The sequence below is a fragment of the Talpa occidentalis genome, unplaced genomic scaffold, assembly GCF_014898055.3.
Source record: "Talpa occidentalis isolate TD23 unplaced genomic scaffold, MPIMG_talOcc4v2.1 talOcc4.8, whole genome shotgun sequence".
Lineage (NCBI taxonomy): Eukaryota > Metazoa > Chordata > Mammalia > Eulipotyphla > Talpidae > Talpa > Talpa occidentalis.
The window spans coordinates 75,660,134-75,687,327 of record NW_023605194.1 but is presented as its reverse complement, the minus strand read 5'-3'; the positions used below and the strand labels follow the sequence as shown (position 1 = coordinate 75,687,327).

At 54.7% G+C, this 27,194-nt stretch overlaps 1 protein-coding gene across 2 annotated transcripts in view; it reads left to right on the top strand.

Moving 5' to 3' along the window:
• The first annotated feature begins 2,276 nt into the window (after nt 1-2,276).
• PPFIA4 (PTPRF interacting protein alpha 4) overlaps nt 2,277-27,194 on the top strand; it is a 45,770-nt gene continuing 20,852 nt past the window's right edge. For both annotated transcript variants that reach the window (XM_054690723.1, XM_037497500.2), the window contains exons 1-15: nt 2,277-2,383; nt 12,719-13,344; nt 16,209-16,310; nt 16,720-16,884; nt 17,190-17,264; nt 17,443-17,532; nt 18,059-18,250; nt 18,517-18,663; nt 18,903-19,037; nt 21,092-21,175; nt 21,450-21,581; nt 21,837-21,899; nt 22,478-22,569; nt 24,518-24,611; nt 25,995-26,203. In XM_054690723.1, the coding sequence (XP_054546698.1) occupies nt 13,111-13,344; nt 16,209-16,310; nt 16,720-16,884; nt 17,190-17,264; nt 17,443-17,532; nt 18,059-18,250; nt 18,517-18,663; nt 18,903-19,037; nt 21,092-21,175; nt 21,450-21,581; nt 21,837-21,899; nt 22,478-22,569; nt 24,518-24,611; nt 25,995-26,203 (1,814 nt within the window). In that variant the 5' untranslated portion in view covers nt 2,277-2,383; nt 12,719-13,110. The remainder of the gene's footprint in view (nt 2,384-12,718; nt 13,345-16,208; nt 16,311-16,719; nt 16,885-17,189; nt 17,265-17,442; nt 17,533-18,058; nt 18,251-18,516; nt 18,664-18,902; nt 19,038-21,091; nt 21,176-21,449; nt 21,582-21,836; nt 21,900-22,477; nt 22,570-24,517; nt 24,612-25,994; nt 26,204-27,194) is intronic.

Below are 27,194 nucleotides of genomic sequence, written 5' to 3'. Positions count from 1 at the left end.
TGTGGTAGAAAAAAGTGAGCATGCAGAAAATACAGAGGTAAACCCGTAAAAGTGTGAGTAAAGATTTGATTATGATGTACGTTATCCCTAGTCAGCCTAAAAGGTATGTAAGATGAAAGAATCTTTTCAGTATAAGTATATTGTAAAACGAGGCAAGAAAGTTATTGTAGGAAGGATAGTGTATTTTCATTGAGCTGTTAGAAAGGCATTTATTTTACTGAAAGTTATTTAAATAAAAATGCATCCCATGTTAAAACCAACCTTCTGAACCATCAATACTTCATGACTACTCTGCCCTGCGCTGCCTGTTACCCTGTGTGCGTACGGGAGCCTGCACAATCGTCCCTGTAGGAGTACAGATGTCCTCCTGCTAGTCACACAACTTGCCGTAGCTGATATACTCTAAGACAGGGACCATGGTGGCTTTTGTTGTTTTTCTGCTCATGTTTTTTGCTTCTCCTCTCTCTTCTGCCACCAACTCCTTCCCCAAACTAACCAGTGAGCTAGATACTATCTGGATGTTGCCATGAGGTGGGATCAAGACAATAGTCTTTAAACATAAGTATCTTATGGGGGCAGTTGTATGAGCTAAACTGCTAAATTAGTGTATTGTTTTGTTCCTCACCATCCTTACCCTTGCTATTTAAAGAATAGTCTTGGGAAGCATCTGCTTAATACTGCAGTTAACAGCTAACCTTACCCACACTGAGGGTGGTACTAAAGCTGTTCACACAGAAAATAAGCCTGGGTCATGAAAAACAGAATTTGGGCTTTTAAAATGGTAAAAATAAAAAACCCCAAGGACAGTAAGCACCTTGCAGATCTCTGTAATCCAGAGTTCTTTCTTTGAGGCAGGAGGAGAAACTCAGAATCTCTAGTCCCTGAACTAACGATGCCAGGAAGCAGGAAGGCGTAGTCCTGCTGGATTTGTGTCCCCAACTTAGGAATTTAAAAGGAGAGTGAAATAAATTTGGCTTCATGTGTTCTGACTCAATTTCTGAGTTTTTGTGTCAAACTCCATGAATGATGATAGATACATTACATAATATCTTCTGTCCTTAGCATAATGTTGAAAAACATTTGGTAAAGTGTATAATCAAAAGTTATTGTAGTATTGGCCTTCCCTCTGCATTGGGTGTCTTTTCTAGGGTGATTCATGTTTTATTAGTAAAGTATGTAAAAGGACTCAAATTTTCTTTTGATAAGAACCCCAAACTACATCTAGAAGGGTTGGAACTTTCTCAACAGGTTAAAAATGGCTTTGCAGTTTTCACTTCCTTATTATATACTTAGACTTTGCTCTGAGGGGCAAACGAAATAAGAAATTTAGCTTCAATTCTTACCCCCAAGTAAGTCAGAATCAAATACTTGGATTCTCCTGCGTTCTACCAAAGATACAAGGAAACTAAGCCAAATGATGACTATATTGGGACAAAGGGGAAAAAAATTAGTGATATGTGCCACTAATCTCAACTACATTATTTGTTGATGATATAGATGATGTGTATGTCTATAAATATGTACAAGTTGCATGTATATAAAAATTCTTCACACTTCTAGCAGTGCTTACTGGATATTGTAAAGGCTTTGAGTAGGCACTGTGATGAAGCTTCACAAACCAGATGGGAAAGATACATTAATAGCCACAGGGACAGGGTAAGGAGCAATTCAGGAAAGTGGAGAGATTCAACTAAAATTTGTCAGGAGTTTTGGCTTTGAGACTGTCTACATACTATGTATATATAATCGACATTTTATAGTAACAGTGTGAGCACAGCCAGGAGCCTGAAGGCGAGCGGCATGATTCATTAAAGTGCATCCTACAGAAAAGAGTCTAGATTTCAAGTTTCTCCACCTAAAAAGTGGGTGCAACCAAAGGGAAAGGAATGGGTGTGAGAGAAGATGTGGAGAGTGACAAGCCATTGGCAGCAATTAGGAGGCCAGCACAGGCCAATTTAGGGAACAAGTGGTTACACTGGGGACAAGGGTGAATACAAGGCAGGGAGAGAACGAACGCGGTGCCCCACTGGGAAGGCGCCATGGCACCACTGGGCCCTGAGACTTATCCCTGTTGGGTAAACCTGGCCTCACCCACCGCGTAGGGCCGCACCAAGATGGCGCGGAGACCAAAGCCGCTCTTTCGTCAACCGGGGCGGGGGCGTGGCCCCGGGAGAGTCAGCCAGGCCCCGCCCCCAGGGGTGGGTCAGGGCCTATCAGCGGAGGGACGGGGCGGGGCCTGGGGGCCCAGCGCTTCGGCGCTGGCGGAGGCTGCAGCTACCTCGGCGCCGGCTGGGATCGCTAGGTCGCGTCGAGCTCCCCCAGTCGGGGGAGACTCCCTGCTGCCTCCGAACCGAGCTGCCCGGCCTACCGCGACAGCAGGCAGGTGAGCGTCCAGAGCTGGGGTCGCGGGGTAGGGTGCCTCCGGCACCCCCTCACAGTTTTGGGTTGAGGGGGTCACTGTCTAGGGCGTCCTGGAAAACAGCCCCCTTATACTCGGGATGTGTGGTTTCCGGCAGTTATCGATCCTGCTCCCTTTGCCGCCCCTCACTGGCCTTTGCAGTGTCTGTGCCCTTGGGGGTGGAGATGGGGGGGCTGTGCCCGATTTGTGGGGAGGGCGTGGAGTTCGCCCTCACCTCCCATCAGTCTCGGAGGAGGGGGGCTGAGTTGGCAAGTCTCCGGGTGGGGACTGGATGGACTGCGCCCCCATCTCCCCTCCAGGAGAGTCAGAGAAGAAGCGCCTCTTAGCTCCTGGGCCAGGTCCCCTCTCCTTTGGGCACGAGGGGGACGGAGGTCTTCGAGCTTCCGGGGTCCTATGTTGCCCTTCTAACCATCGCTAGCTCTCCGTTCCTAGAACTGCCAGTCTCAGGCTGTGCCAGAAACACCCCGTCTCCGCAGTGCCAGGGAAGTGGGGTGGAGGAGTGGCCAGCCCGGGATCTGGAGGGGGTGAGGGGAGGGTGGTCGCAACTGAAAAAAGGTGGAATAGAGATTTCAGAGCAGAGCAGGGAGTGGAGACATGACTTTCGACCAACACATACTGCAGGTTTTGGTGGTGGGTGGGAGAGAGGTCGGGTTGAGGACTTGGAAACATGGTGTGGGTGGTTTTCTTGGAGAAGGAGGAGGGATGAGGACAACATGCCACTAGGTGTGATGTCACCTTCGAGGAGAGGTGTGCTGGTGGTGTCCATCAGAGGGGCAGGACAGTCAAGGCCGCTGTTCTACCTGGCACGGGCTGGTTAAGGAGATTCTGCTTAGCATGATCCCCTCCTGGGGGTGTTTGAAGGGCCAGGTTTTAGGGAGTTGCCTCAGTCTTTCCATAGGTGTTGGAACTGCTACCTCGTACTTTGTTCAATATCCAGCAAACACTTATTGGACACCTACTATGCCAAACACTCTGCTAGATGCTGAAGGCAATTTAGGGTCATGGGGCAGCTGAAAGATGCAGGCAGTAGGCACTCTGTCATACCCCCAGCCCCAGCCCCAGCCCCAACACACAGTTCTGTCACATGGATGTTGGAGTAGCAAAGGAACCACGTCCACATGTTTTCAAAGAACTGTCTGAACTGGATTCCAACCCACTCACACCTTGCCAGTGTTAACTAGCCAGGTACTCCCAAGGGAAGCTGCCTTAGAAAAAGGACCAATTTGAATGATATCCCCTGGTTATTTTTTAGGACTTTGTTCTGAGGCCTGTGGAGGCTGCCTGGGATAAAGAGTATCTCAAAATAATGAGATGAAGAATAGCACAATGGTTTTCTGGGGGCCAAGAATTCAGTAGATGCCGGCGGAGCGGGAGACGCCATCTCTGGAAGACAGAAGAGTGTGGGGGAAGGGGGTGTGGAAGGGAGCTCTCACCCAGTGCTATCTGGGCGTGTGAGCATTTCATGATGTCAGAACCCTGGAGTGTGTGAGCAGCTGGGTGGTAAGGAGGGCCCAGAGGGGCAGAGCAGGCAGCCAGGCTCCTGGGTCTCTGAGTCGATTTCTGAAATCATGAGTTGAAGAGTTGTCAGGGATTGCTTGTGGGTCTTTCAGAGCCTCGGAGGATAGCTGGGTGAGAGCAAGGGGGGGACGGAGGAGTCAGGCTCTGCTGGAATAAGGCAGGGGTGATGCCCAGCAGGGCAGGGTTGCTGGGTGTCAAGGGGGCTTTTAATACAGGGATACACGCCACTGGGGCTTTAGGTCCCAATATGTTGGTTGGTGTATGGGTTGCTATAGAAATCAGGTGTGGTTTCCCAGTGGCATGAATGGGTGTGTGTGCGTGCGCACGCTAGAGGGGAGTTGGAGTGTGGACAAGAGCAGGCTGAGGGAGTGAAAGCCACCTCAAGAGTCTAGGTCCCAGGCAGAAAACTGGGTCAAACGGAGAGGGGGCAGTGGGGGCGGAGGGAGGGTGAGTGTATATTGCAGCCACATGCAGTCACCATCAGCCCCCTTTGTGCCTGCTTGCTCACTGACCTATAATTAGCTCTGGAGGGCATGAGGTGCAGGCTCACCAGAGCGATGCACTCTGGGTGGTCAGTAGACTAACAGGTTTGGACTGCTAGGGTGCTCAGTGCATGGAGAGGGGCTGCTTCTCAGGACCCTCACCTCGCTGTGCTGGGAGGGGCCTGAGGGAACTGGGAGAGTCGTGGGGGCTGGGCTACTCAGGCAGAACCTGGGGACTCCCTTCGTCTTGGCCGCTGACTCACCCATCACACAGGAAGCCGGATCGCTGCCCTGTTCCTTGCTCAGCATTCAGAGTCGTGGCTGCTGCACTCCAGTCTCCCTCAGGTGTCTTCTGCCTCCTGGGTGAAGGCAGTTGTAGCACAGAACTGTTTCCTGTTTGCCAGTCAAGGACTGAGAGGCCTAGGGGGGGCTGCTTCATTCTGAGAGAGCTGGAGCAGAAACTGCCACTAGTTAATTCAATTGGTCCAACTCCAAGTGGCGCTCCGCCTTGATTCCCCGCCGGGGCCAGGCCTGGAATGCTCCATCGTGTGCTACTCTGTGTTGCTTTCAAACCGTTCCTTGTGCATCTTTGTTTTCTCAGGTGGGCTGGGAACTTCTTGAGGGTTGAGACATATCTTACATGTCTTTTGTGTCTATAACAATTACTAGCTCAGTATTGGATTCGTGAAAATCTACTCAACGAGTGACTGTCGGATTGAATTGAAGAGATCAGTCTTCTGATCCCCTGGGTTCAATGAAGCAGGGCCTCCTTGCAACTAGAAATATCTAACCAGGAGCAGAGGAGCCCCTGGGGACCCTGTGCAGTGGTGGAACATCTCATTGGGGAGTTAGATTCCATAGGCTGTAAAGTGAACATTCCTAAATCTCCCATAAAACATGGCATATGGGTTTAGGCTTATAACTCTGAACAGTAATATTAATATTCAGATATAGTACACATTGTATATCAATTACATAAATATATAATGTGCTCAGTAATTTAAATGTGTATGATTGTACAATATAATTTTTTGTACAGTGTAACTTTGTACTTAAGTGTCGGATAAAATAACTGGGTTGCATTTAGAGGCCTTCCTGCTTAGCAGAATTGAACCCTCATGAATTCAGTGTATGTCCTCATTGTCTTCAGATAGATGACTTATTTCAAAGGGGAAAGAGGTTTTCATTCAATTTAAGATAAAGTTTCCTTAGAGAGGACTTCTCAGTAGGGGCCTTCCCTGGTAGCACAAAGGGTTGTATCTCAGCACTCTGAAGCTGTCCGCAGCCTCTGCAGCACAAGTTCGATCTCCGGTCGGCCAGGGAGCTACCCACATGGCACAGCAGACCTCTCCTGTCTTGCCCGCTGCTCCCCTCTGCAGTGTATTTCAGTGGATCCACCTGTTCTGCTCCCCACTCCTGGTGAATCCTCTCATCCCCCACATCACTGGCCTGTACCCCAGTTCTTGTATGCATAAGTAAATAAATCTTTAAAAAAATAAAAGGACTTCTCAGTCGTGAGCTCCTTGTTTCTAAAGGGTTCTCCAGCTAAGACTGAATCGTCAGGGATGTTGTGGAAGGAAGTCCACGCAGGGTGTGAGGTTGACCTCCACAATCTCAGAGACCACTTCCAGGTAGGAATCTGCAGTGCCAGGGAAGGGGTCTGGGTGGAGGTGGGCACTGGATGGTAGAGCTCCTTGGCAGCTCACCTGTTTGGCTTGGAGGAGAGATGCTGAGAGTAGGTCTGGGGAGAGAGATCAGGCCAGGGCTTGGCCTGGGGAGAGAGGCCAGACCGGGGCTTGGCCCAGGCTGGTCCATGGGAATGGAGGTCCTGGGAGGTTCAGGGAGTGGCTGGACCAGCTCCCATGCACATGGCGTTCTGGGTTTGGGACGACCCGTGGTGCAGGCAGTCTTGGTGGATGTCGGTGAGTAGAGAGGGTGGGCTGGGCCCAGTTCCTCCACCTCAGCTCCCACCAGACCAGTTATGGAGGACCCTAAATTTTTGACCCTTGTTTGGCGGCAGGCTAGAATTCTACCACTGAACCACCAATGCACCTTTGACCCTTGTTTGGGCAGAGCTTCTGAAATGAGTAGAATTTACCTTCTTCCATTACCATCCTCATCCTTCTCCCTCTTGCACATTCTCACACAGGTTCAAGACCACGCATTCTCTCAAATGCTTTCATGACCAGTGATATGTTTTCATGCTCACATTCATGCAGAAGCTCTTGTGGCCCCCGCACTCTTATACATGATTTCATGACTCCCAGGTGCATGTGCATGACCTCACACATTCGCCCTCCCGCTGTGCACACACTCACACGTGCATCCTCCTGACCAGGCCTGCACAGTCCCAAGCCTCATGATCACACAGCCTCACTGCTATTTACACACTCACACATGTACACCACACTCTCACCACGAACATAAACACACTTTTGGTGACACCACTTCCCTGGATCTTCTGCACTCTGGTGCCTGCCAGCTCACCCCTTCAGTCCCTTTGCCCCTGGGCCGTTGTGTTTTCTGCCGCATGATGTCTCTCTGATTGGCTGGGCTGGTCTCTATGTAGAGTCTTCTGAGCAATTTTTTCTATATCAAGAGGACCAAGAGGACTCATCTTTGTCCCACATGGACTTATAGTTTTGAGAATTTTTATTCTTCATGGACGTACCAATGACTTTGTTTTCTCCTTGTCAAACATTATCTGAGGACATATGTAAACACTAACGGCTCTGATTAGCAGGCTGCTGTCATTACTGCATTTAGTGATGTGATTTCAGCCAAAGCCATGGGCTGGGGTCACAGGAGCAGCCCGATCCCTTGGCTTGTGTAAACATATGACCCCTGCTAGTCATTCAGAGTGTGGAAGACAGGTGGTGGGCCCCAGTGTCATTGCGGGCTCCCCAGGTTTGTGGCTCCATTGCATTGAGGCGCTGCCTCCCATAGAGAACATGTGCTTATTTTTAGCTGGGGCCTCTGGAGCCAATTCTTAAACCAGGAATTTCCAACCTCTCTTTTTGTTGAGCCCTTTGATACAATGGAAACCTTAATCAGATGTCCAGTAAAATCGACAGATTTGGAATTGGTGAGATTAAAGGAAGAAAGGGAGTTCAGAGCCCTTGCTTTTGTCTCCCCTCTTGTCCTTTTTCAGCTCAGGCTGTCCCTGAAGGTACTTTGTCATCCAGTCCAGCTTGCAAATCTCCGCCTTGATTTAAAGAGGTAGTTGGACGGCTATTATTTGGAGTATTTCACAAGTGGGGCTCTGTTGGAGTTCCACAGACTTGTCCTCCTCTCCCCGCTGGCCTTTAATGTCAGTCCTCCTGGGGTGGTGATGGGGAGGTTGGACACATGGCTAGGCGTGCTGCGACGGCCTCCCCTCACACCTCGGGGGCTTGTTAGGAGCCTCTGTTCACAGAGGGGGATCCTGGATCAGACGCTAAGTTGTATGTTAACCCAAGTGATAGGTCTTGGGAAGAAGTAGCTTGTAACTAACTCCAGGGGAGCAACTGGAGATGGGCTTCAGGTCGGGGAGCATGCTGGGTGAAAGGGACTCCACCTATGTCCACTTGCATATGTTCACCCTAGGAAGTTGGGTGCCTGGCTGGCCAAGGTCCCTGTGTGGGAGCATTCTAGACTTCTCAGGACACCTTTGTGTCTCTATGGCCTTGCCCCTCATGCCAAGCGGTGTGATCTCTAGAGTGTGTTATGACTTTCTTCTTGCAAATTTGGGAACTTGAAGCCCAGGGAGAAAGTCTCGTTGCTGGCCTTTCAGGGCCCAGGGTACTGGATGCTCTTGAAGGAGGGATTTGTGAGAAACTGTAAGTAGAGCTTTTCCAGGAGATTTTGCTCTGAGAATGGCTTCCGGGAGCTAGTCGGGATTTGTGGTTTTCTTATTGAACTTAGAGTGGGCCCAGGGAGCTTCAGGGGTCAGGCCGCCCCCAGTGCCTGTTGGGCCTGAGCTCAGCGCTTTGAGTGTGCAGCTTGCTGTCTGAGGGGTCCTGTTTCCTCATCTATTTTGGAGAGCCCCCTCCTTAGGGGGGTCAGGGACAGACTGCCCCGTGTGTGACCCTGCCACACATATTGGTTAAGTTCCCTGGATGTGCCATCGCCTCTAAGGATGCTAGAATGTAGTTCTTACCTGCAGTCTTCAGGTGGGATGTGCCGAGGCTGAGCTGGGGCTGTGGAAGGGCTGGTCTTACCTATTGTGGGGGAGGGGGAATCAGAAAGGCTCTAGGGGAGCCTGTTTGAGTGAGCTTGAGAGGGTGATCAGAAGTCCCCTAGACTGGCATGGAAAGGAGGCAGGCAGGCCGGGTGAGGTGGCAGAAACTCAGGGGCCATTGGTGGGCTCTGGGAGCCTGACAGGCAAGGGTCGGAGAGGCTCAGCTGGGCTTTTGGAGGGAAGGATGAGTGAGCTCAAGCCTCTGGGGGTGGTGAGCTGGACAGGGAGACAAGGAGGTGAAGGGTTAGAGGGAAGGAGATGTGGGCAGCCTGAGAGGGGATGGGCAGCTGTACTTCATTCCACTGGTCTGAGAGTTCCTGGAGGCTCCACAGGTGAGGGTGCTGAGGGAGTGTGGTGTGGGTGGGCACTCGGGGAACTGGCTCAGTATGGAGCCAGCTGGCAGGTTGGGGGTTTGGGTGGGTGGTGGATGGATCACTCCCAACGGGGCACTGGCCGCCTGAGACCAGGGTGGTTGCCGGGCAGAAGCTGTCCTCCAGGCCAAGGAGGCACTGAAAGGAGGCCGAGCTGAGTTGTCCTCAGGCCACCTTGCCCTGGATGAGGGCGAGAAGGCCACGGCCCAGGTGCCTGGGCCCTGGGAGTAGATGTGGTGTCTGGAGGCATCACGTACGCTCTCCCTCTTCTCCCCCCTTCCCGCCCCCCTTTGGAGTCACACAGACTGGAACTGAATCCCAGTCATTCCCTGCCTGGCTGGGAGACTTGGTTACGTGACTTGGAGTCCCAGTCCTCACATTTGTGGAATGGGAAAAATAGTTACATCTTCCTTGCCAGGAACTGTGAGAATTAAAGTCAATACCTGGCCCCCGACACTGCACCTGGCCTGTGGTAAATACGGAGTAGGTCCTGGTGCTGTCATGTCAGATATTATTACATCCTGCGTGTCCAACTCCCTCCCGATCTCCTCGGCGCATCCCCTTCCACCAGTAAGATCGGTTCCTTTCTCATCTCTTCTCTCTGGAAGGGCCCCCCTCAGCTTCCCTCTTTGCCTAGCTTTCGGCCTGGCCCTCTGGCCTCCTTGGGGCAGCAGCTTGGTCCTCACCAGCGAGCTCCCCACCACAGGGCCCACCATCTGGTCAGGCAGCAGGGAGGCCGCCTGTGGGTACGTGGCCAGCCAGAGTCTTAAACCCGAGTACCCACCCCTCCTGTTTGTTAGGAAAAGATGGGGGTGACTTTTGGGGAGCCAAAGAGGCCTCAGAGTTTGCCCCTTCTGTATTCACAACAGCAGAGGCCTGGGCTCCCCCTTCGCCCCCAGCCTGCTTGGCTCTCAAGGCCTGTTCTGTTGCTTCACAACCTGCCCACACTCCTTACCGGCAAAGCCCCTCGCAACCACTTGCTTTGGGGGCTGGTAGCTTTCGCCTCTGAATCAGGACCTGTGAGTGTTACTTAGAAATAGTGCAGGAGTTGAGGAGGCTTCTGTTAGGCTGAGATGATGATAATTGCACTATTTAAAGAAGGCCCTGGAGTCAGAAGGAGCCAGGTGTCCCGCCTGGTTGTCCTGGAGCCCCCCCACCCTGCTCATTCCGTCTGTGTAGGCAGGTGGGGGTGGGGTACAGGCATCTTCAGCCTGCTCTGGTGGGGGGGGGAGGGAGCCGGGGTGGGGGGTGGGGCGGGCACTTCTTACTGCGGGAAGCACACTTGCTACCTGCCACCTGGTTTGGAAGGAGGCTGGGAAGGAGCTGGTGGTGCTAAAGCCAATTCTCAGTTGCCAGAAGGACCCGGAAAACTTGGGGAGGCCAAGTTGGACCAAATAGCTGGCACCTCACAGCAGGCTTCTTCTCAGCCTTTTTCCTGTTAGGAACTTGAAATACCCCACCTGCCTTTGCCCTCCACTGAGGTAATTCAATCCCCTGCAGGGGGAGGATGCTTTCTGCTTTTCCAAGGTATTTATCTACAATTGCATCCCCCTAAGGTGGCAAAATGGGTCGCTTGCCCCATCTTATAGCAGAGGCCTCAGCAGGCACTCACAAGCCCAAGGTCACCCAGCTGGTCTCCTCGGAGCTAGTTCCGGGCTTCTATATACTATGTTGCAGGCTGCCTGGGGCCTGCTGGCTGAGGCCGTTCCCAGGACACACTATCTCTGCTCCAAAGGACAGTGTCTTCTGTGCACCAGTTTGGCCATCTTGTCTGCTCTCTCTTCTCGCGGGGCAGGGTGGGGATAGCGGGAGGGGATGAGGGCCTGGGTGTTGATGAGTTCTGAGATTATGGTGGGGCCACGTGGGTTCTGACCTCATGGCTTGGAGCATTCAGGGTGGAGGGGCCTGGGGACAGCGGGTTGCAGAACCCACGGAATTGCTGTTATTAGCAGCAGCGAGAAGGCTAGACTGGGGTAGCAGCCCCTCCCTCTGCTCCCAGCTGCTTTGTGGGGCAGAGTGGGGTGGTGGCGTGGGCTGCTCGGCAGCAATGGTGCTAGGGGCAGGTATGGTACCCAGCAGGCTGCTACTTTTCACCTCTGTAGCCTCCCAACCATAGGCTGTCCAGTGTGGGGGGCAGAAGCCCCAGGATCAGAGTCTGAGTTCAGTTTCTGTGTTTGGGAGCATGTCTATGGCCACATGGGTGTATGTGCCAGGCCTTCGTGTTCCCATGCTTGCCTCTGTGCTTGAGCACGTGCAGGTGTGCACACATGCGTGTGTGCACACACCTGCCTTCTTGAACTATTGGGCCTTCTGGGAATGACTGTGGGTGTGAACTCTGGAACTGTCAAGCTGGTGCCCTGTTATCTGATCCAAGCCCACACTCTTCCGCAGGCTTGCTCTCTGCCCCCTCCCCATCTCCTGGATCATCAGGGCTGTGGGCTGGGGAGGACCACTGGGTTCATGTGCCAAGGACTTGGCCTTTCTCTGGTTCCCCCACCAAGGTCAGCCCTGCCATAGGCTGGGAGTCCGGTGGCGAGGGGAGGAAGAGTGGGGCCACCCCATGTCTGACCTCTTACCCCACGCAGGATCCCAGTGCCTCCTGTCCACGCTGACCCTCCCAGTCTGCCTGTTGCTTTATCTGCCACTTAAAGGGTACAGAAGAAGCTGCCTCTATGTCTCCCGGATGCGAGGGGGAAAGGCAGGCAGGTAGTATTTAGGGAGCATCGTGTGCCCATCCCTGTGTGGTGCTTCCCCTCCATGCCAGGCCACAGAGCTCTGAAGACATTGCCCTCTGAAGACTGACCGAGGTGGGGCCTTCCAGGAATGGGCACGGAGGTTGGAAGCCTGTGGGAGCCAGAGAACCCCCAGCTGCGTGTTGCCTGTCCTGTTACACCTTCCTTTGTTCTGACCACTGGACTTCCCCATGCCAGGCTGAGCACATGCTAACTGCCCTGGTTAGTGATGGCTGGCAGTGCCACTCATGGGCAATTACATGGAGGGCGATGATTCCCAGCCAGGAGCAGGCCACCCATGCCACAGCCCTGCGCCACCTGACCCTGGCTCATCTGCATCACTCAGTGCCTGCCCCAACCCGGAGGTGGCAGGCTGTGAATTCAGAATGGAAGCCTGCAGGTGCCAGGTTTCAGGAGTGGGGGGCCACTCGGGCCAGAGCCTCTTCTCTGAACCATGACCTAGAGCAGGCAGGGCTCTGCCCACTCCAGTGCCCAGCCCCTGCCATGCCAGCGGAGTCTACCTGGCGTGGGCCCCATACCTACTAAAAGCCCTTGAACCCCTTCTGTGCTCACCTCGATCTGAATGTTGGGGAGGAGGGGCCAGACACCCGATTTCCTCTCCTCCCACTCTCCCACCCCCGGCCTCAGGAGGACTCTGGGCAGCCTGCCTGCTGCTCCCCTGCCACTGACTGAATCATTTCTATATTTGGCCAGTTAGCCACGTGGGTGGGGAACCACTCTACTGCGGCGGCACTTCTGACAGGCGGGGAGTGGGAGGCAGAGGCCACGGCAGCGGGCAGGTGGGCTCCCCGGGAGGACTCAGGCCCGCCCCAGCTGAGTAAGTCCAAGGAGGGGTGTATACCAACACTGCCCTCTCCTCCCCCGCCTCCTGGTCCAGGTCCTGCCTCCTCCCCTTGCCCCTCCCCTGGATGCCCTTCTCCACTCAGCTGGTCTCACAGCAGTCTCTTCACCCACAGACCACTGCTCTTCAGAAACCATGGGTGTCGCTAGCCCCAGCTGGGACTCTGCCAGGCTCCGACGCTCCGTCCAGAGGCTCCTCCAGCCCTGCTCTCCCTGCCTGTCATGGCCACACTTGGCTGCTGCCCGCTCGTCTGGGGACAGAGGGCGCCTGGTTCCAGCCCTGTGAGGTTAAGCCAGGCCCTCTGGCTCCATTCTACAGTGGCACTCCAGGCACCAGGCCCCTTTTAGAACAAGAGTCACTATTGCCATGGGAGAAACCCCTGCCCATCCGTCCACTTGCCTGGCACTGCCCACTCTGAGGCCCATGCCCTGGGTCCCCCTGGAGGTGCCAACCCTGTGAACCCCTCCCTGGTCCCCTGACTCTGAGAAGGTCCTGCCCACCTCCACCATGTGTGAGGTGATGCCCACAATCAACGAGGGGGACCCCTTAGGGCCCCCCCATGGTGCCGATGCTGATGCCAACTTTGAGCAGCTGATGGTGAACATGCTGGATGAGCGGGAGAAGTTGCTAGAGTCTCTTCGGGAGAGTCAGGAAACCTTGGCAGCCACGCAGAGCCGGCTCCAGGATGCCCTGCATGAGCGGGACCAGCTCCAGCGCCACCTGAACTCCGCCCTTCCCCAGGTAAGACTGGCGCCTCCCCCACCCCATCCCTCCAGCAGCCCTGCTGAACCCAGCATCCTCTGGGCCCTCGGCTCATCTGCACCTGTTTGCATATCAAAAATGGCATTCACAGAGCTTTTACTTCCCGTCATCTCCCTACACAAATCCTTTCCCTGCCACTCCCAAGCTCCTCAGCCTGGAGCTGGCTTGACCTGGAGAAATGGATGGAATTTGATGCAGGAAGAAAATCCAGCCACAGTACCCGGCTGCAGTGAGCCCATTCAGCCAGCAGGTGGCACCCTAGACTGGAAAGACCCCTCTGTGCTGGCGGCTGCACACCCAGATCTAGGAGGTGGCCAGTGGGACTCAGAGTAGAGAGGGGAGATCATCTAATCCCCCTGTCTTGCTGCACAGATGAGAGAAACAAGAAAGCCACACAGGAATTTATAGGCGGAGCTAAATCTGGAAACCAGGCATCCTACACCTGCCTTGAGCTTGTCAGTCCACTACTGTGGGCAATGCTAGTCACTGCTTATTTCTGTGTAATAAGCACTTAGTAGCTCACTGCATTCTTACAGCTATGAAGTCAGCACTGTTGTGACCATCATCTCTATGAAGGAGAAAATTAGAGTTTCATTATCATTACAGAGGATGAGACTGAAGTTGGAGATTAGGAAATTGCGAGTGGCCACCCAACAGGGGAGCTGCTGGGTGAGGGAGGCAGCCCTGAGGATTGAGGCAGCTCCAGGCTCAGCCCCAGGCCCTTGGCCTATGTGTGGCGATAAGAAGGGGGGTCCAGGAGTGATAGTCGGGGGGAGGGGCAGATTCTTGTGATGCTTCATCAATATGTATATGATGAAGTTGGAGCAGGAGAGCGGCTTGTCTTCCATAGCGCATGAGGCCCTGAACAAGCCCTGGTGTGAACAAGTGGCTTCCTGTGCCCAGGAGCTCAGAGACTAGAAAGGAGTAAGCCACAGACCTGATGACTGGATGAGAACCTGGAGGAGGATGAGAGGGCCCACGGGGTTGTTAGACGGCATTGGCCATAAACGTAGCTGCCTGGCATGGGCATGGGCCCAGTGCTGTCCATATGTCTCCTGGTTTCATCCTCATACGACACTCAAGGGAGGCCTCTACCCCATGTTACAGTGCAGAGAGTCGAGGCACAGGGGTTTCAGAACTTGTCTGAGGTCACACAACGACCCTGCAGAGCTAAGGTGTGGTACCAGGCCTGCACTGGGGGCTTTGTGAGGGTGGGCATTGTGCCTTTTGACTGGCATGGGACCTGGTGCATGGTCGGTGCTCATGGGATTGGAGGTTGGCTGGTGGGCCCTGGAGTTGCTAACCACAGAAAGAAAGGTATTCAGAGGGAGAGAGCATTCCACTGGGGGCTCTGGCCACACCCAAGGAGGCATGTCCTTTGAAAGGTACATGTGATTTCATCATTGTGACAGGGCTTTCCAGGTGGGGAGCAAAGGTGTGGTGGTAGGAGGGCTCATTGGTTCCCTGGTGGATTAGGTCTCAGGGTGAGAAACCCAGGATGAGAAGTTTGTATTTCACATTGTTGGCAGAACTGTGGTTTGGGAGAGCCCCCTGGCAGCAAGGTATCAGATGGGCCAGAATTGGGGAGGCATCCTGGGGTGGGGAAACGTGGCAGCAACTAAGAGTGAGGGCAGGAGAGGGGAGCAAACTGGCCCGTGGTGGTGGTGCCCTGGCATGGGCTGGGGTGAGCCATCGATTCATGCCTGGGCCCGTATGTGTGTGTGTGTAAGCTTTGGAGTGCAGCAGGACTGAGCCAGGCCTGGCCTTCTAGGGTATAAAATGCCTAACTGCCTTTGGCCATGGCCTCGATACCAAAGCAGTAATCAGGAGGTCCATGGCTTCTCAGACTCTGGCATCTCTGCTTCCCCTCCCCCCAATATTCCCTGCCATCTTTGTCTGAGCAGGGGTGATAAGAGGGGATGACTTCGGAATTGCTCCCTTCAGTCGAGAAGCCTTGGTGTGTGAGGGAAACTCCTGTTAGGGAGGGCTGTGCCACCATTCCGTCCCAGACCCCACATGTCCACAGAGCTTGGCCCACTCATCTGAAAACCCTTTTGGAACAAGGTGATGCTTCACTAAACAAACAGGGTGCACGGGGCTTACAGCTGTGTGGCCAGCCTCTCCCTACTGTGCTAGTTCTGAGGAGGTGGCGGGCTGGGCAGGTCTTTTAGGGTGTCCAGACCTGGGGTGGAGGGGCAGGAGGGATCCTCTGAGCAGGCTATTTGGGAAAGCAGGCAAGTGCCCTGGCATCAGGAACTGGAAGCCGCTCTGGACTGAGTGTTCAGGGCCCCCAGAAGCCATAGCTGAACCCCATGGCCCACTGGGCAGGTCTGCGGACTCTGTAGCTCCCACTAGGTACATCTGTCAGTCCGCCTTTCACCCGCCACCTGCAGCTTGCACAGGCAGGAGAGTCTCCTTTCCTCCTCCTCTAAGAGCCACTGGTCTCTGGACCAGCCCAGCCCAGGGCAGGGAACTGCCCTCGGGTTCTAAAGGGAAAGGGCATCGAATTATGGGGGAAACAAATGCAAAATGCTTGTTGACTGCCGCGCACTCACGACTGCTCCCCTTCAAGTCCAAGTCATTCCCTTGTACCCCACCTACTCCCTTGCACCCCACGCAGTTCTGCAATGCACGAGGACCCAGAGATGCCCCCCCCCCCCGCCCTCCCGCCAGAAGCACAGCCCGCTGTGGGTTCACCGCCCTGTTGTGTGGATGGAGAGGGATTTTTCTGGGGGCAGGTGGTGGTAGTAGGGATGCGTGAGAGTGTCCACCACTGATTTGGGCATGTAGGACACAGCTTAGGGGGTGAATCCCCAAGCACTGAGGGGACTTGGGGTTTTCAGGAATTTGCCACCTTAACCCGGGAGCTGAGCATGTGTCGGGAGCAGCTTCTAGAGCGGGAGGAAGAGATATCAGAGCTGAAAGCAGAGCGGAATAACACAAGGGTAAGCAGGGGTGACCTGGGGTGACCTGGTATGTGTATGGGGCTGAAACCCTTGATCTGGGGAGCAGGCATCGCCAGGCTGGCAACCCCCCCACCCCCCGCCGCCTCTTCCTTACTTCTTTCTGCCTGATGTCCCAGGGGCGGCACATCCTTCAACCCCCAGTGCTGGGCTTCACCTGCCGTTGGGGGTCATAGGAAGGTCAGGGTCCTGGGAGAGAGGCAGAGCCGGGGCTCAGGACTCAGGCTGTGCTCATCTGGGGCCGTGGCTGCTTACCACCATGGAAGCATTTTGCTGTTGAACAGGAGTTTGCGTGGCTGTGCTCTTGTCTGCTTGGCCATCGTGTGGTCCATTCGGCTTCTGGGCACGTGCTCACCACCCTCCCTCTCTTGCCTTCCCTGCTTCCTGCCAGTTGCTTCTGGAACACCTGGAGTGCCTGGTGTCCCGCCACGAGCGGTCACTGCGCATGACTGTGGTGAAGCGCCAGGCCCAGTCCCCCTCCGGGGTCTCCAGTGAGGTGGAGGTGCTGAAGGCCCTCAAGTCGCTATTTGAGCACCACAAGGCCCTGGATGAGAAGGTACCAGCCTGACCTACCATCTGGCCCTCCCCACGGCCAGCCAGGCTTTGTGGGCATCCGCCATGTGTGTCTCTGCAAGTTCTGCATCCTGTGTCTAGGGAAAAGCCTCCTTCTAGCTTCCCGACTGGCTCCCTCCGGCCACTGGCTGGTTCCCAGGTGTTCTGTTAAGTTCCCTTTCAAAAACGTGCCTCCTGGCAGATCCTTCTCTTTGCCTCGTGACCACCAGTGGGGACCCAGCCCAGGCTTCTCCGCCTGAATCCAGTGGGGTCCCTGTTTTGTCCTCCATCTTCCCTCACCTTGGGCAGGTGCGAGAGCGACTCCGGGCAGCCCTGGAGCGAGTTACCACTTTGGAAGAGCAACTGGCAGGGGCCCACCAGCAGGTAAGCAGCTCCTGGGAGCCAAGACTGCTTTACCCCTTTGTCCCTCAGCAGACACCACCCCCTCTCTTGGCTGGATACTGTTAGCCAAGGTTCCCTGGAGGTGGGAGACTCAGCAGGGTCAGGAATATATAGGAATTCTCTTTCCTTGGACTCACTGCCCTGGGGACTCTGCCTACAGGTGTCTGCCCTACAGCAGGGGGCAGGGGTTCGGGACGGAATGGCAGAAGAGGAGGGGGCGGTGGAGCTAGGCCCGAAACGCCTGTGGAAGGTGAGTCATGGGGGGCTGCATATGGGGTGCATGTATCCCCCAGACAGATCCTGTCCTGCCTTAGTTCAGTAGGGTAACTGCTTGAATTAAATGTAGAGCTTTCTCCAAAATCCCCACTTCACCTTCTTGCTTTCCCCTACCCTATCTGCAAAAAAAGAAAATCTGTAGATTTTTGTTATAGTTCCTAGTGCACTGCTAGGCACATAATGTACTTGAATTGTCAGGTGCCATCTCCCTGCTTCAGGCAAGACCTTCTCTCTCTGCGGTTTTGTTCCCCCAGTCATGCCCCTTTCTGGGTTATGAGGCTGAGACACCAGAGACTATTGTTTTTCAAGAGATATACAGACGAGCAGAGGTGTTTGGGCATCGTGCCTGGGGCCCTGAGGCAGGCCAGCATGCCTGGAGGTGCACCCTGACCCCAGGCACGATGATGGCTCTGGGGGTGCTGTCCCCCAGTGCCCGCCTGGGGCAGAGGAGTTGGTGCCCTGGGCGCTGGTGGCTGACTGGTGACACACTGTCCCTGGAGGATGATGTTGGCCGGGTGGAGGAGCTGCAGGAGCTGCTGGAGAAGCAGAACTTCGAGTTGAGCCAGACCCGGGAGCGACTGGTCACCCTGACAGCAGCCGTGGCTGAGCTCGAGGAGGACCTGGGCACGGCCCGCCGGGACCTCATCAAGTCAGAGGAGCTGAGCAGCAAGCACCAGAGGGACCTCCGGGAGGTGAGCCAGGGCCTGTCCTGTCCCCGGCTCGCCAGATGTGGGCCTTGGGCACCTGTGGGGTGCTGCTTAGATGCTTGGGTGGAGGGAGGGTCACACCAAGGCTGGGGAGGGATCCAATGAGGGGAGGAGTGGTGGGAAGAGTGGTCAAGGTCAGAGGTCAAAGGGCATTGTGCAGGGGATACAGCCAGCGAGGTGTTGGGGAGGTGCAGCCGGTGGGCAGGGAGGTGCTGGTGACCTTCCTTCCCGCCCCCTCCTCCCCCACCCAGGCTCTGGCCCAGAAGGAGGACATGGAGGAGCGTATCACCACCCTGGAGAAGCGCTACCTGGCTGCTCAGCGTGAGGCCACCTCCATCCATGACCTCAATGACAAACTGGAGAATGAGCTGGCCAATAAGGAGTCCTTGCACCGCCAGGTAACTGTCACCTGGGGGTAGGGCGAGCCTGATGACCAGACCAGAGTCTTCCTTTGGTGTCCAGGAGCCCCAGGGGATCCTGCAGGTCACTTGGGCAAAAGGAAGGTCTCTAGCAGCCTGGTACCCAGGTTGTCCCTTGCTGCTTTGGCCTGTCACCTGCTCTCTATTGGGGCTGGTGGAGGTGGGCCAGGCCTCAGTGCTCCCTCTCCACTCTCCTCCCCTACTCCCCACCTTGCTAGTGTGAGGAGAAGGCCCGACACCTACAGGAGTTGCTGGAGGTGGCAGAGCAGAAGCTGCAGCAGACGATGCGCAAAGCGGAGACACTGCCCGAGGTGGAGGCCGAGCTGGCCCAAAGGATTGCAGCCCTCACCAAGGCAAGAGGGCTAGGGGAACAGCGATCCGCCCTGTCCCCCGGCCCCACCCTGCCCCCAGCTCTGTGCAGTCGGCAGTGAGTAGAGAGTGGGAGGATTGCTGGGCTGGGAGCCAGAAAGCCACTTCTCACTGTGTGACTCCAGGAAGCACACTGTGTTGTGACTCTGCTGGAGGAGTAATCCCTGCCCTCATCACCCCACAGGGATGTGACAGGTCCTTAAGAAAGGGTGTAAAGGTGCTTTGAGAGGCAGAAGACTCTCTTGATGCAAAGTATTTGGTGATCACTCTCACCGTTGTGGTTAATACTGCCTTTTGCTAAAATCAAGAGTGGAAAAGTAGAACTTTCATCTCTGAAACGATGAAATCCGAGAGGAGATATGATCAAAGTTCATCTACTCTGAAGGGATGGGGGTGGGAATTTAGGCAGAATGTATCTTTCTTGATCAAACTGAAGCATTCTAGATGTGGGAACCACCCTTGCTCACTGGAAGCCTACATCTTTAGAATTAGGATTTTACCCAATGGATAGTTAGCTTCATGGAGTAATAATTCCTAAGAGATGGACAGACTGAAAACAGTTAATTCTGGAAGAACTAGGAAAATGCATGAAAATGGAAATATGGTGAATGGATCAAGAGAATTAGGGGAGTTTACAGCTTCCCTTTTGGGCACCTCATGTAGGTTTATTATAGCCACCTCCCTTCCCCACCCCAACCATGGAGACCAGGAAGCCAGTATTTAGCAAGCAGGAGGCCTGGAGCCTTCGGGGAACAGGGCTGGATAGCCTGTCACTGTAGCAGCTTGGGGCCCTGGGGATGGAAGCTCTAGCCAGCCTGTTCCTTGGTGGACCCAGGGCCACGTCTGCTTCTCTCGCTGGAGGCTCTGACCTGGGAAAGGTCCTTCTCTTCCAAATTGGGCTTCTGTTGCTATCTCTGTAATGCTGAGGCTGGCCCAGGGGTCTCCAAGGTCTCCCCAGGCTGGGAATGAAGGGCTGGGTCTAAAGAGCAGCAGAGCATGTTGTGTGGGGTGCCAAGCAGTCAGCCCTAGTGTCTGCCAAGATGAAATAATGAATACATTCAAGTGAATCATGGTGGGGGTGCTATAGGAGGGGTTCCTGACTGTCAGACCTGTGATGGTTTGGAATATTCTGACAGCAGAAACAATAGGGTCTCCATCCCTGGAGATCTATTAACAAAAGGGAGACCCCTCTACCTGGCCAGTAATGACATTTGTTGTGTGCCTGTTGGATCCTGTGTTCACTGTGGGTCGTCTCCCTGCAGTGGTTCAGTGGGTCTAGGTGCTGTTTTTTTTTTTTTTTTTTTAAAGATTTATTTATTTATTTATTTATGCAAGAACCAGGGTACAGGCCAGATGCATGGGAGGGTGAGAGGATTCATCAGAGACAGAGTGGGGAACAGAACAGGCAGACTGACGAAATACACTGCTGAGGGGAGCAGTGGGCACGACAGGAGAGTTCTGCTGCGCCATGTGGGACCCTCACTGGCCAGCAGGAATCGAACTTGTGCTGCAGAGGCTGCGGATAGTTTCACAGCCCGGTGCTCAACCGCTTGCGCTACCAGGGGAGGCCCTCTAGGTGCTGTTTTTATCCACAATTTGCAGTTGAGTAAACTGCCAAGGGTCACACAGCTGGGAAGAAGGGGGCTGGGATATGAACCCAGGCAGCCATGCTTGGGTCCATCTTAGTGCTGGTCCATCAGGTCCAGCACAGATGAGATTCATGGTAGCTTATGCTTTCAAAGGGAGTTTTTTCTGGAATCATGGGGGAGAATTTAGAGTGTCTTGATTCGCTGGCACTGGGATGTTTTAGGCCAGGCCCTTAACAGGAAGAAGGGAGCTCAGGGAAAACTTGGCAGGGGTCAGGGTGCTTGGGAAGAAAGTCAGTGATGATGACAATTCTGCTCCGAGATGACAGGTGGAGGGCTGGGCTTCATTGCTACCCGAGGCCCTGGTCCCCAGAGAGCACCCTGACCCCAGGGTGGCTGGTATGCAAGGCCTGGCAGGAGGGCAGGCCTGTACTGACCAGCCCTGCCCCCAGGCTGAAGAGCGGCATGGCAACATTGAGGAGCACCTGCGGCAGCTGGAGGGGCAGCTGGAGGAGAAGAACCAGGAGCTCGCCAGGGTGAGGGCACTGGGCTGGGCTCCAGGGCCCCCTCCCTACCCTAAGGGCTCTGTCCCAAGAGGTCTGCGAGGAGGGGAGGGGGGATGCAGGAGTGGGACAGGGGCGGGGCCTGGCCAGGGGCTGACACTGAGGTGCTGGAGGGGGCGGTCAACGCACTGGAGAGAGGGTTTCTGGGAGGACGAGACAAGGGGACAGGCGAGTGGGGTAGACCCTCCGCCCAGAGGTGCTGTAAGAGGGTCCTGGGCACCTGGTGCGAGGTGGGCTGGCTGTGCAGGTGCGCCAGCGGGAGAAGATGAACGAGGACCACAATAAGCGGCTGTCAGACACCGTTGACCGACTGCTTAGCGAGTCTAACGAGCGCCTGCAGCTCCACCTCAAAGAGCGCATGGCCGCCCTGGAGGAGAAGGTGCTGGGCACTGGGTGGGCGGGGCTGCTTGGTGGGCGGGGCTGCAGGAAGGGCGGGGCGGGTGAGAGGTGGGTGGAGCATGGAGGGAAGGTGCTGGATAGGGAGAAGGTAGTGGGCCTGGAGCGTGGGCAGGGTTGGGGAGATGGGGCTAAATGGACAGATTTGAAGGTCATTATGACAGCGGGGTCAGGGTGGGGGTCGAGCGGGACTTGAGGAGCCAGGCAAGGGCCATGGCTCACAGCCCTTCTCCCCTAGAACACCTTGATCCAGGAACTGGAGAGCTCCCAGCGGCAGATTGAGGAGCAGCATCATCACAAGGTACCCAGCTGCGGCCTGCACAGCCATCCTGGGAGGGCTGGGCTTGCTGTGAGCAAGGAACACGCCTGTTTCTCACGCAGCAGCTCTGAGCCCCAGCACTGCGCAGCCCATTTGTTAATCCCCAACATACGTTATTTCACTCATCCTCACTAGAGCGTCACAGCAGATGTGTCTCCAGCCACATGTAAAGAGATCCAGAGCCAGGGCACAGGGCATAGGTGGGCATCAGACAGGCAGAGCCCAGCGAAGGGCTCTACAGGATTCCGGGGGGCCACGCCTCCTTTGCCATGCACTTGTGTGGTGGTGAGGGCTCCGCAGGCCTGTTCCCGTAGAGTCCTTCCCCACAGACCCCTCTCCTGGCTCTGCCCCTCTGCCTGCCCCCCGCAGACCCTTCTGCTCACTTTCCCCTTGGACTGCTTCTCTTTTGATGCCGTCAGTGGGCCTGGCCTTGGGCCCCTGGCTTTGGACTTTGCAGTGTGTTCTTCTGCTTCTCCCCAACTCTGCTGTCCTCTTTGTCCCTCTCTCCCCTCTCTGCCCCTCCTTGGCCCCCACCCCCACCCTGGGTCTGCCTGGCACAGGGCCGCCTGTCTGAAGAGATTGAGAAGCTGCGCCAAGAGGTGGACCAGCTGAAGGGTCGAGGGGGGCCGTTTGTGGATGGCGTCCACTCCAGGTACTGGAGCGCGGGAGGCTAGGTGCTGGGACGGGGTCTGGATGGACCCTGAGGTAGGAAACTTCCTCCCACCAAAGATGGCCTGGACCTTGGGGTCCTGCTCCTGTTCAGGGTGGGACACTGAGGCTTGGATAACTTGGTCAGAGTCCCTCAGCTCACTTGGGCAGGTTAGAAGGGAGCAGCTATCCCCTGAGGGAAGCTAAGGGGCATGCAAAACAGAGGCTGCTCCTTCTCCAGCGCTGTGGGACACAGGCCAGGGTCCACTTCCTTGACAGACGGTGTGCCCTGGAGAGGGGTCTGCTGAGTTAGATGCTCACTCGTGTCCCAGGGGCAGGAGAGGCCCAGGAGAGCATCTACTTCACTCTAGTTCTTTTGAGACACTGTCTTTAGAGCTCTGAAGCATCGCTGTGTGAGAATCGAGGGCCACCTAGGTTTGGGAAATAGGCCGCAAGCAGGAATGCAGCAGAAGAGACTGAAAGGAGACCCCAGAAACTTCCTGACTGTTGGAGGCTGAATTGCCATACCACTCATAAAGTTGAGATCTCCTTTCTCCTGAAAACATTTTAAGAGATGGTGAGCAGCGCTTTCTAGCTAGTGCTCAAATTAGGTCCACTTTGTAAGGGAGGTTCTTGGATCTTTTTCTACACATTTGCGAAGAAGCAACTGGCATTGAACTCAGACCTGGAGCCAGCCCTCAGTTCTGTGCCCGGAGAGGCAGGTGAAGACCTGGGAGACTGAAGTGGGTGATGTGGCTCCAGGTCCATGGTCCTGGCTGTTTTCTCTCCAAACCAAAGTCTCTTAGATCCGAATCCTTGAGCCCTTTGGCTGTGCTCTTGCTATACCAGGGAAGTGGGGATCAGCTGCCATGAAGAGAGGAAATGTGTACATGGAGAGGTAGGGCTCGAATTACCAAAGGGACGATGCACTTGAAGAGAAGCCTGTGGCTGTCTGGGGCATGAGAGACTTAAGTACCATCTTCAAGTCCCTCAGGGATTATTATATGGAGAGAATCAGGGAATGGAGCAGAAAACAGTAATTGGGGTGCCTCCTACTTCTTCTTTCCTGTAGGTCGTGCAGCAGAGACCAAACCCCTAACTAATAAGACATGGCCCAAAGCCTCTCAAGCTTTTGCCTCTGCTTGCTTTCCTTGATGGTTGGGGAATGTTGACTTTGACTGCAGAGCACTGGCCCCATCGTGGAGTTGAGACTGAGCTGCAGGGGAGAAAAGGGGGATAAGCAGAAAATGCCCTCTCCCTCCAGCCACCTTGTGTAATCCATGTGGATTTCATATCTACCCCTTCGCTCTGGGCTCCTTCAAGGTATCCTCCTGGGGAGGGGAGAGGTGTCACCAGGGGAGCCTTCCAGATACTCCAGAGCTCCTGACATCTCAGAGTTGAGATGGCCTTTGGGGTGACCAGTGGTTTCTGTAGCACACGTCGCTGACAGTGTCTGGACACTGGAGTTTCCTACAGATCATTTGTCTGGGTTGAGTTTGGGGCAGATGCACAGTCTAGGCAATGGGGAGAGGCCAAGGAAGGTTGCTGGGAAGATGAGCAAGGAACCAAGTCCCTCAGAATTAGGGGGGCCTTCACAAGTCACCCCCATACCCCTCTCAGAGCCGCACCATTCTTGTCAGATGGCCAGGGGGTCTCAATTCCACTGAATACTCTTCAGAAGGGCTCAGCTTTTTCACAGCCACCAAACCAACTCCAAATCCTTCTTGTGTTAAACGGAAAGCTGCTCCCTAGAAGTGGGTCCTTCTGACCCCTGGCGCACCTGAGAATAACCCTAACGTCTCGCTACATGGCCACCCTTCAGACTTTTGCGACAGCTCTAGGTCCTGCTAAGACTTCTCCAAGCTGAAGCTCCCTTACCAGTTTGGGCACAGTGGGTGTGAGCTGGGGCTCCCAGTCCTCAGGGCTCGTCTCTCCTCCCCACCCCACTCAAGGTCACACGTGGGCAGCGCGGCGGACGTGCGGTTCTCCCACGTGCCCCCGGGATTGCACCGCCGCTACTCAGCCCTGCGGGAGGAGTCTTCCAAGGTGAGGGGCTGAGGGGAGTGTAGGGGGGGTCTCCCCAGGGAGCTTGGGGTCAGTTCGGCCGCGTGCCTGGCTCCAGTTTCACAGACGGCTGGCGTGTGGTGCAAATCCCCCCTGGCCCTCCCTGGTGTCCACGACAGCTGCAGCCCTGGGGTTGGGGCCATCGTCAGCTGCAACAGCTGTGGCCCCCCTCACCTCGGCCTCCTGGTAGGCAAGAGGTAGGGGCTGGCGGGCGTCAGCCGGTCCCTGAGGCCCCACTGAAGCGTGGGCCTGGGTGTGCAGGCATGCGTTTCGGGAGCTGGGGTGGGGGATACAGGGGCAAGCTGGAGTTGGAAAGCTTTCTGGATCCAATGCTGTGGCTTATGGGGGAGAGGAGGGAGGAATGACAGGTTAACTGGCCCTTGGGATGGCAACTGAAGTTTTCTGAGGAGCAGCTGTGGGTCCGCTTGCGTCTGCCTGGGGAGATTCCCAGGCAACAGGAAAGAGGAAGGGCAGCAGTAAGCAACTTTTGTCTTTTGGGGAGTTATAATTTCTTCCTAGTCTCATAATTGTTAACCGTGCTCTGTCCTGGGCTCACGTCCTCTGCGTGCTCTAGGCTCTAGGAGACGTGGGCAGAGAAGGGGGCGAGCCCCTTTCTCCGAGGAAACCCCTAGTGTGATGGGGGAGTCAGTCAGAGGCACCTCTTATTCTCTTATCCCTTACCCTTTTCAGTCTTTCTGTTTATGAGAACACAGCAACTTCTCAGGAGCTGGAAAAGAACCCAGAGAGGAACTGGGGTTGGGTCACAGAAGGTGGGGTTAGCGCCCCTGTCCATCCCTAGTCCCCGCCCTCCCCTGCCCCTGCTCCTCCAGATCCCCCAGCCAGTTCCGGTCTTTGCATAACGAGGTATTAGGATGATTTCTGAGAAGTCATCTCCTGATTACATAGAGCCCTTCCATACTGTTTCCTTTGTGCTAAGTGTGTTGCATGTGTTCCTCATTCAGCCCTCACAAATACTGTGAAGTCAGTACTACTGCTGTCCCCATTTTACTGACAAAGAAACTGAGGCACAAAGACATCAAACAACCTCTCAATAGTTAGCTGCTAATATTGGGCAGAGGGGTGATTTAAAGCAAGGCCACGACTCTCTTGAATCTGTCCCCAACCCCTGTGCTGTCTAACTCCTTGATCTAGAGCAGCATTTCTTATACTTTACTGTGCAGATAACCACCCAGGGATCTTGTTAAAAATGCAGATTCAGAATCAGGGGGCCTGGGATGGGGCCTGCATGATGCCAGTCACAGCAGGCTCCCGGGAGATGCCAGAGCTTGTTGGAGGGCAGAAGAGCCTGCCCCCAGCTGTCTGGCACGTCTTATTACTGCTCCTTTACCCTCTTTCTTTGCTAAGGACTGGGAGCCATCTCCACTGCCTGGGGTGCTGGCCCCCACAGCTGCCACTGCCTTCGACAGTGACCCTGAAATCTCGGATGTGGATGAGGATGAGCCAGGGGGTCTGGTGGGCTCTGTGGATGTTGTCTCCCCCAGTGGCCACTCTGACGCCCAGACCCTGGCCATGATGCTACAGGAGCAGCTGGACGCCATCAACGAGGAGATCAGGTCAGGCAGGGGCCCAGGGAATGGGAGCTGTCTTGGAGGAGAGAGGCCCCTTTTGCCTCTGGACTTTGCAAGAAAAATCCTACAGGTGTTGGCCTGTATGGCCCCATGTGGGTCATCAGGCAAGGTTCTAATCCGGTTCTGGACTGAGAAGGGCAGGGCCTCACATTGACTTCATTTTCTCTCCCAGAGCTGGTGAGGGGGCTTGGAAGACCATGTTCAGCATAATCACTAACAGTGTAGCTTCCGCTGACTATTCCGGTGGAGAACTTTATAATGTTATAGTCAGCCTTGCCATAGTCACTGAGAGAAGCAGCATAATTTCCATCTTACAGAGAAGGCAGTAGAAGCCAGAGACGTCGAGAGATTTTCCTAAAGCCACATAGCAAGTAGCAGAGCCAGCATTTAAACCTGGATTTAAGTTCAGTCCCTTTGCCAAGCCTCACACCCCTAATGAGGCATCAAACAGAAACCAGTGGCGAGAAAGTTACCAAGGCTTGCACTTTGCCCCGCTTTGTATACTGTTCATGGCCAACAGCAAGGAAAATTCTGAGCTAGAGCACATCATAGCTTCATGGGCTCTCTTGGCATCTGGTTTGCACACCTCTGGATTTCATAGACCAGTCAAAAAGAAAATCTCTCTCTCTCTCTCTCTCCCTCTCTCTCTCTCACACATACACATGCACATGCACACGCACATACACAGATACTAATTAGGACTGCCAATGTTTATTCCACAAAGTAAAACATTAAAGATAACTGCCATTTCCCATCACAACCATTCTGCAAAAGAAAGAACATTTTAACACCCCTAAAGACATACTTTTAGAATAAAGTCAAGTCCTGCCCCTTGGTGACAGTTGGCATCTCTGTGTCAGTGTGAGTACTTGTGCACGTGTGTATGTGTGTGAGTATGCACGCACTCTCCTCTGCGTACCCTCCTCCCCCATATACCACTATTGTGATTTCTTTCATTTTGCCATGGAACAGACTA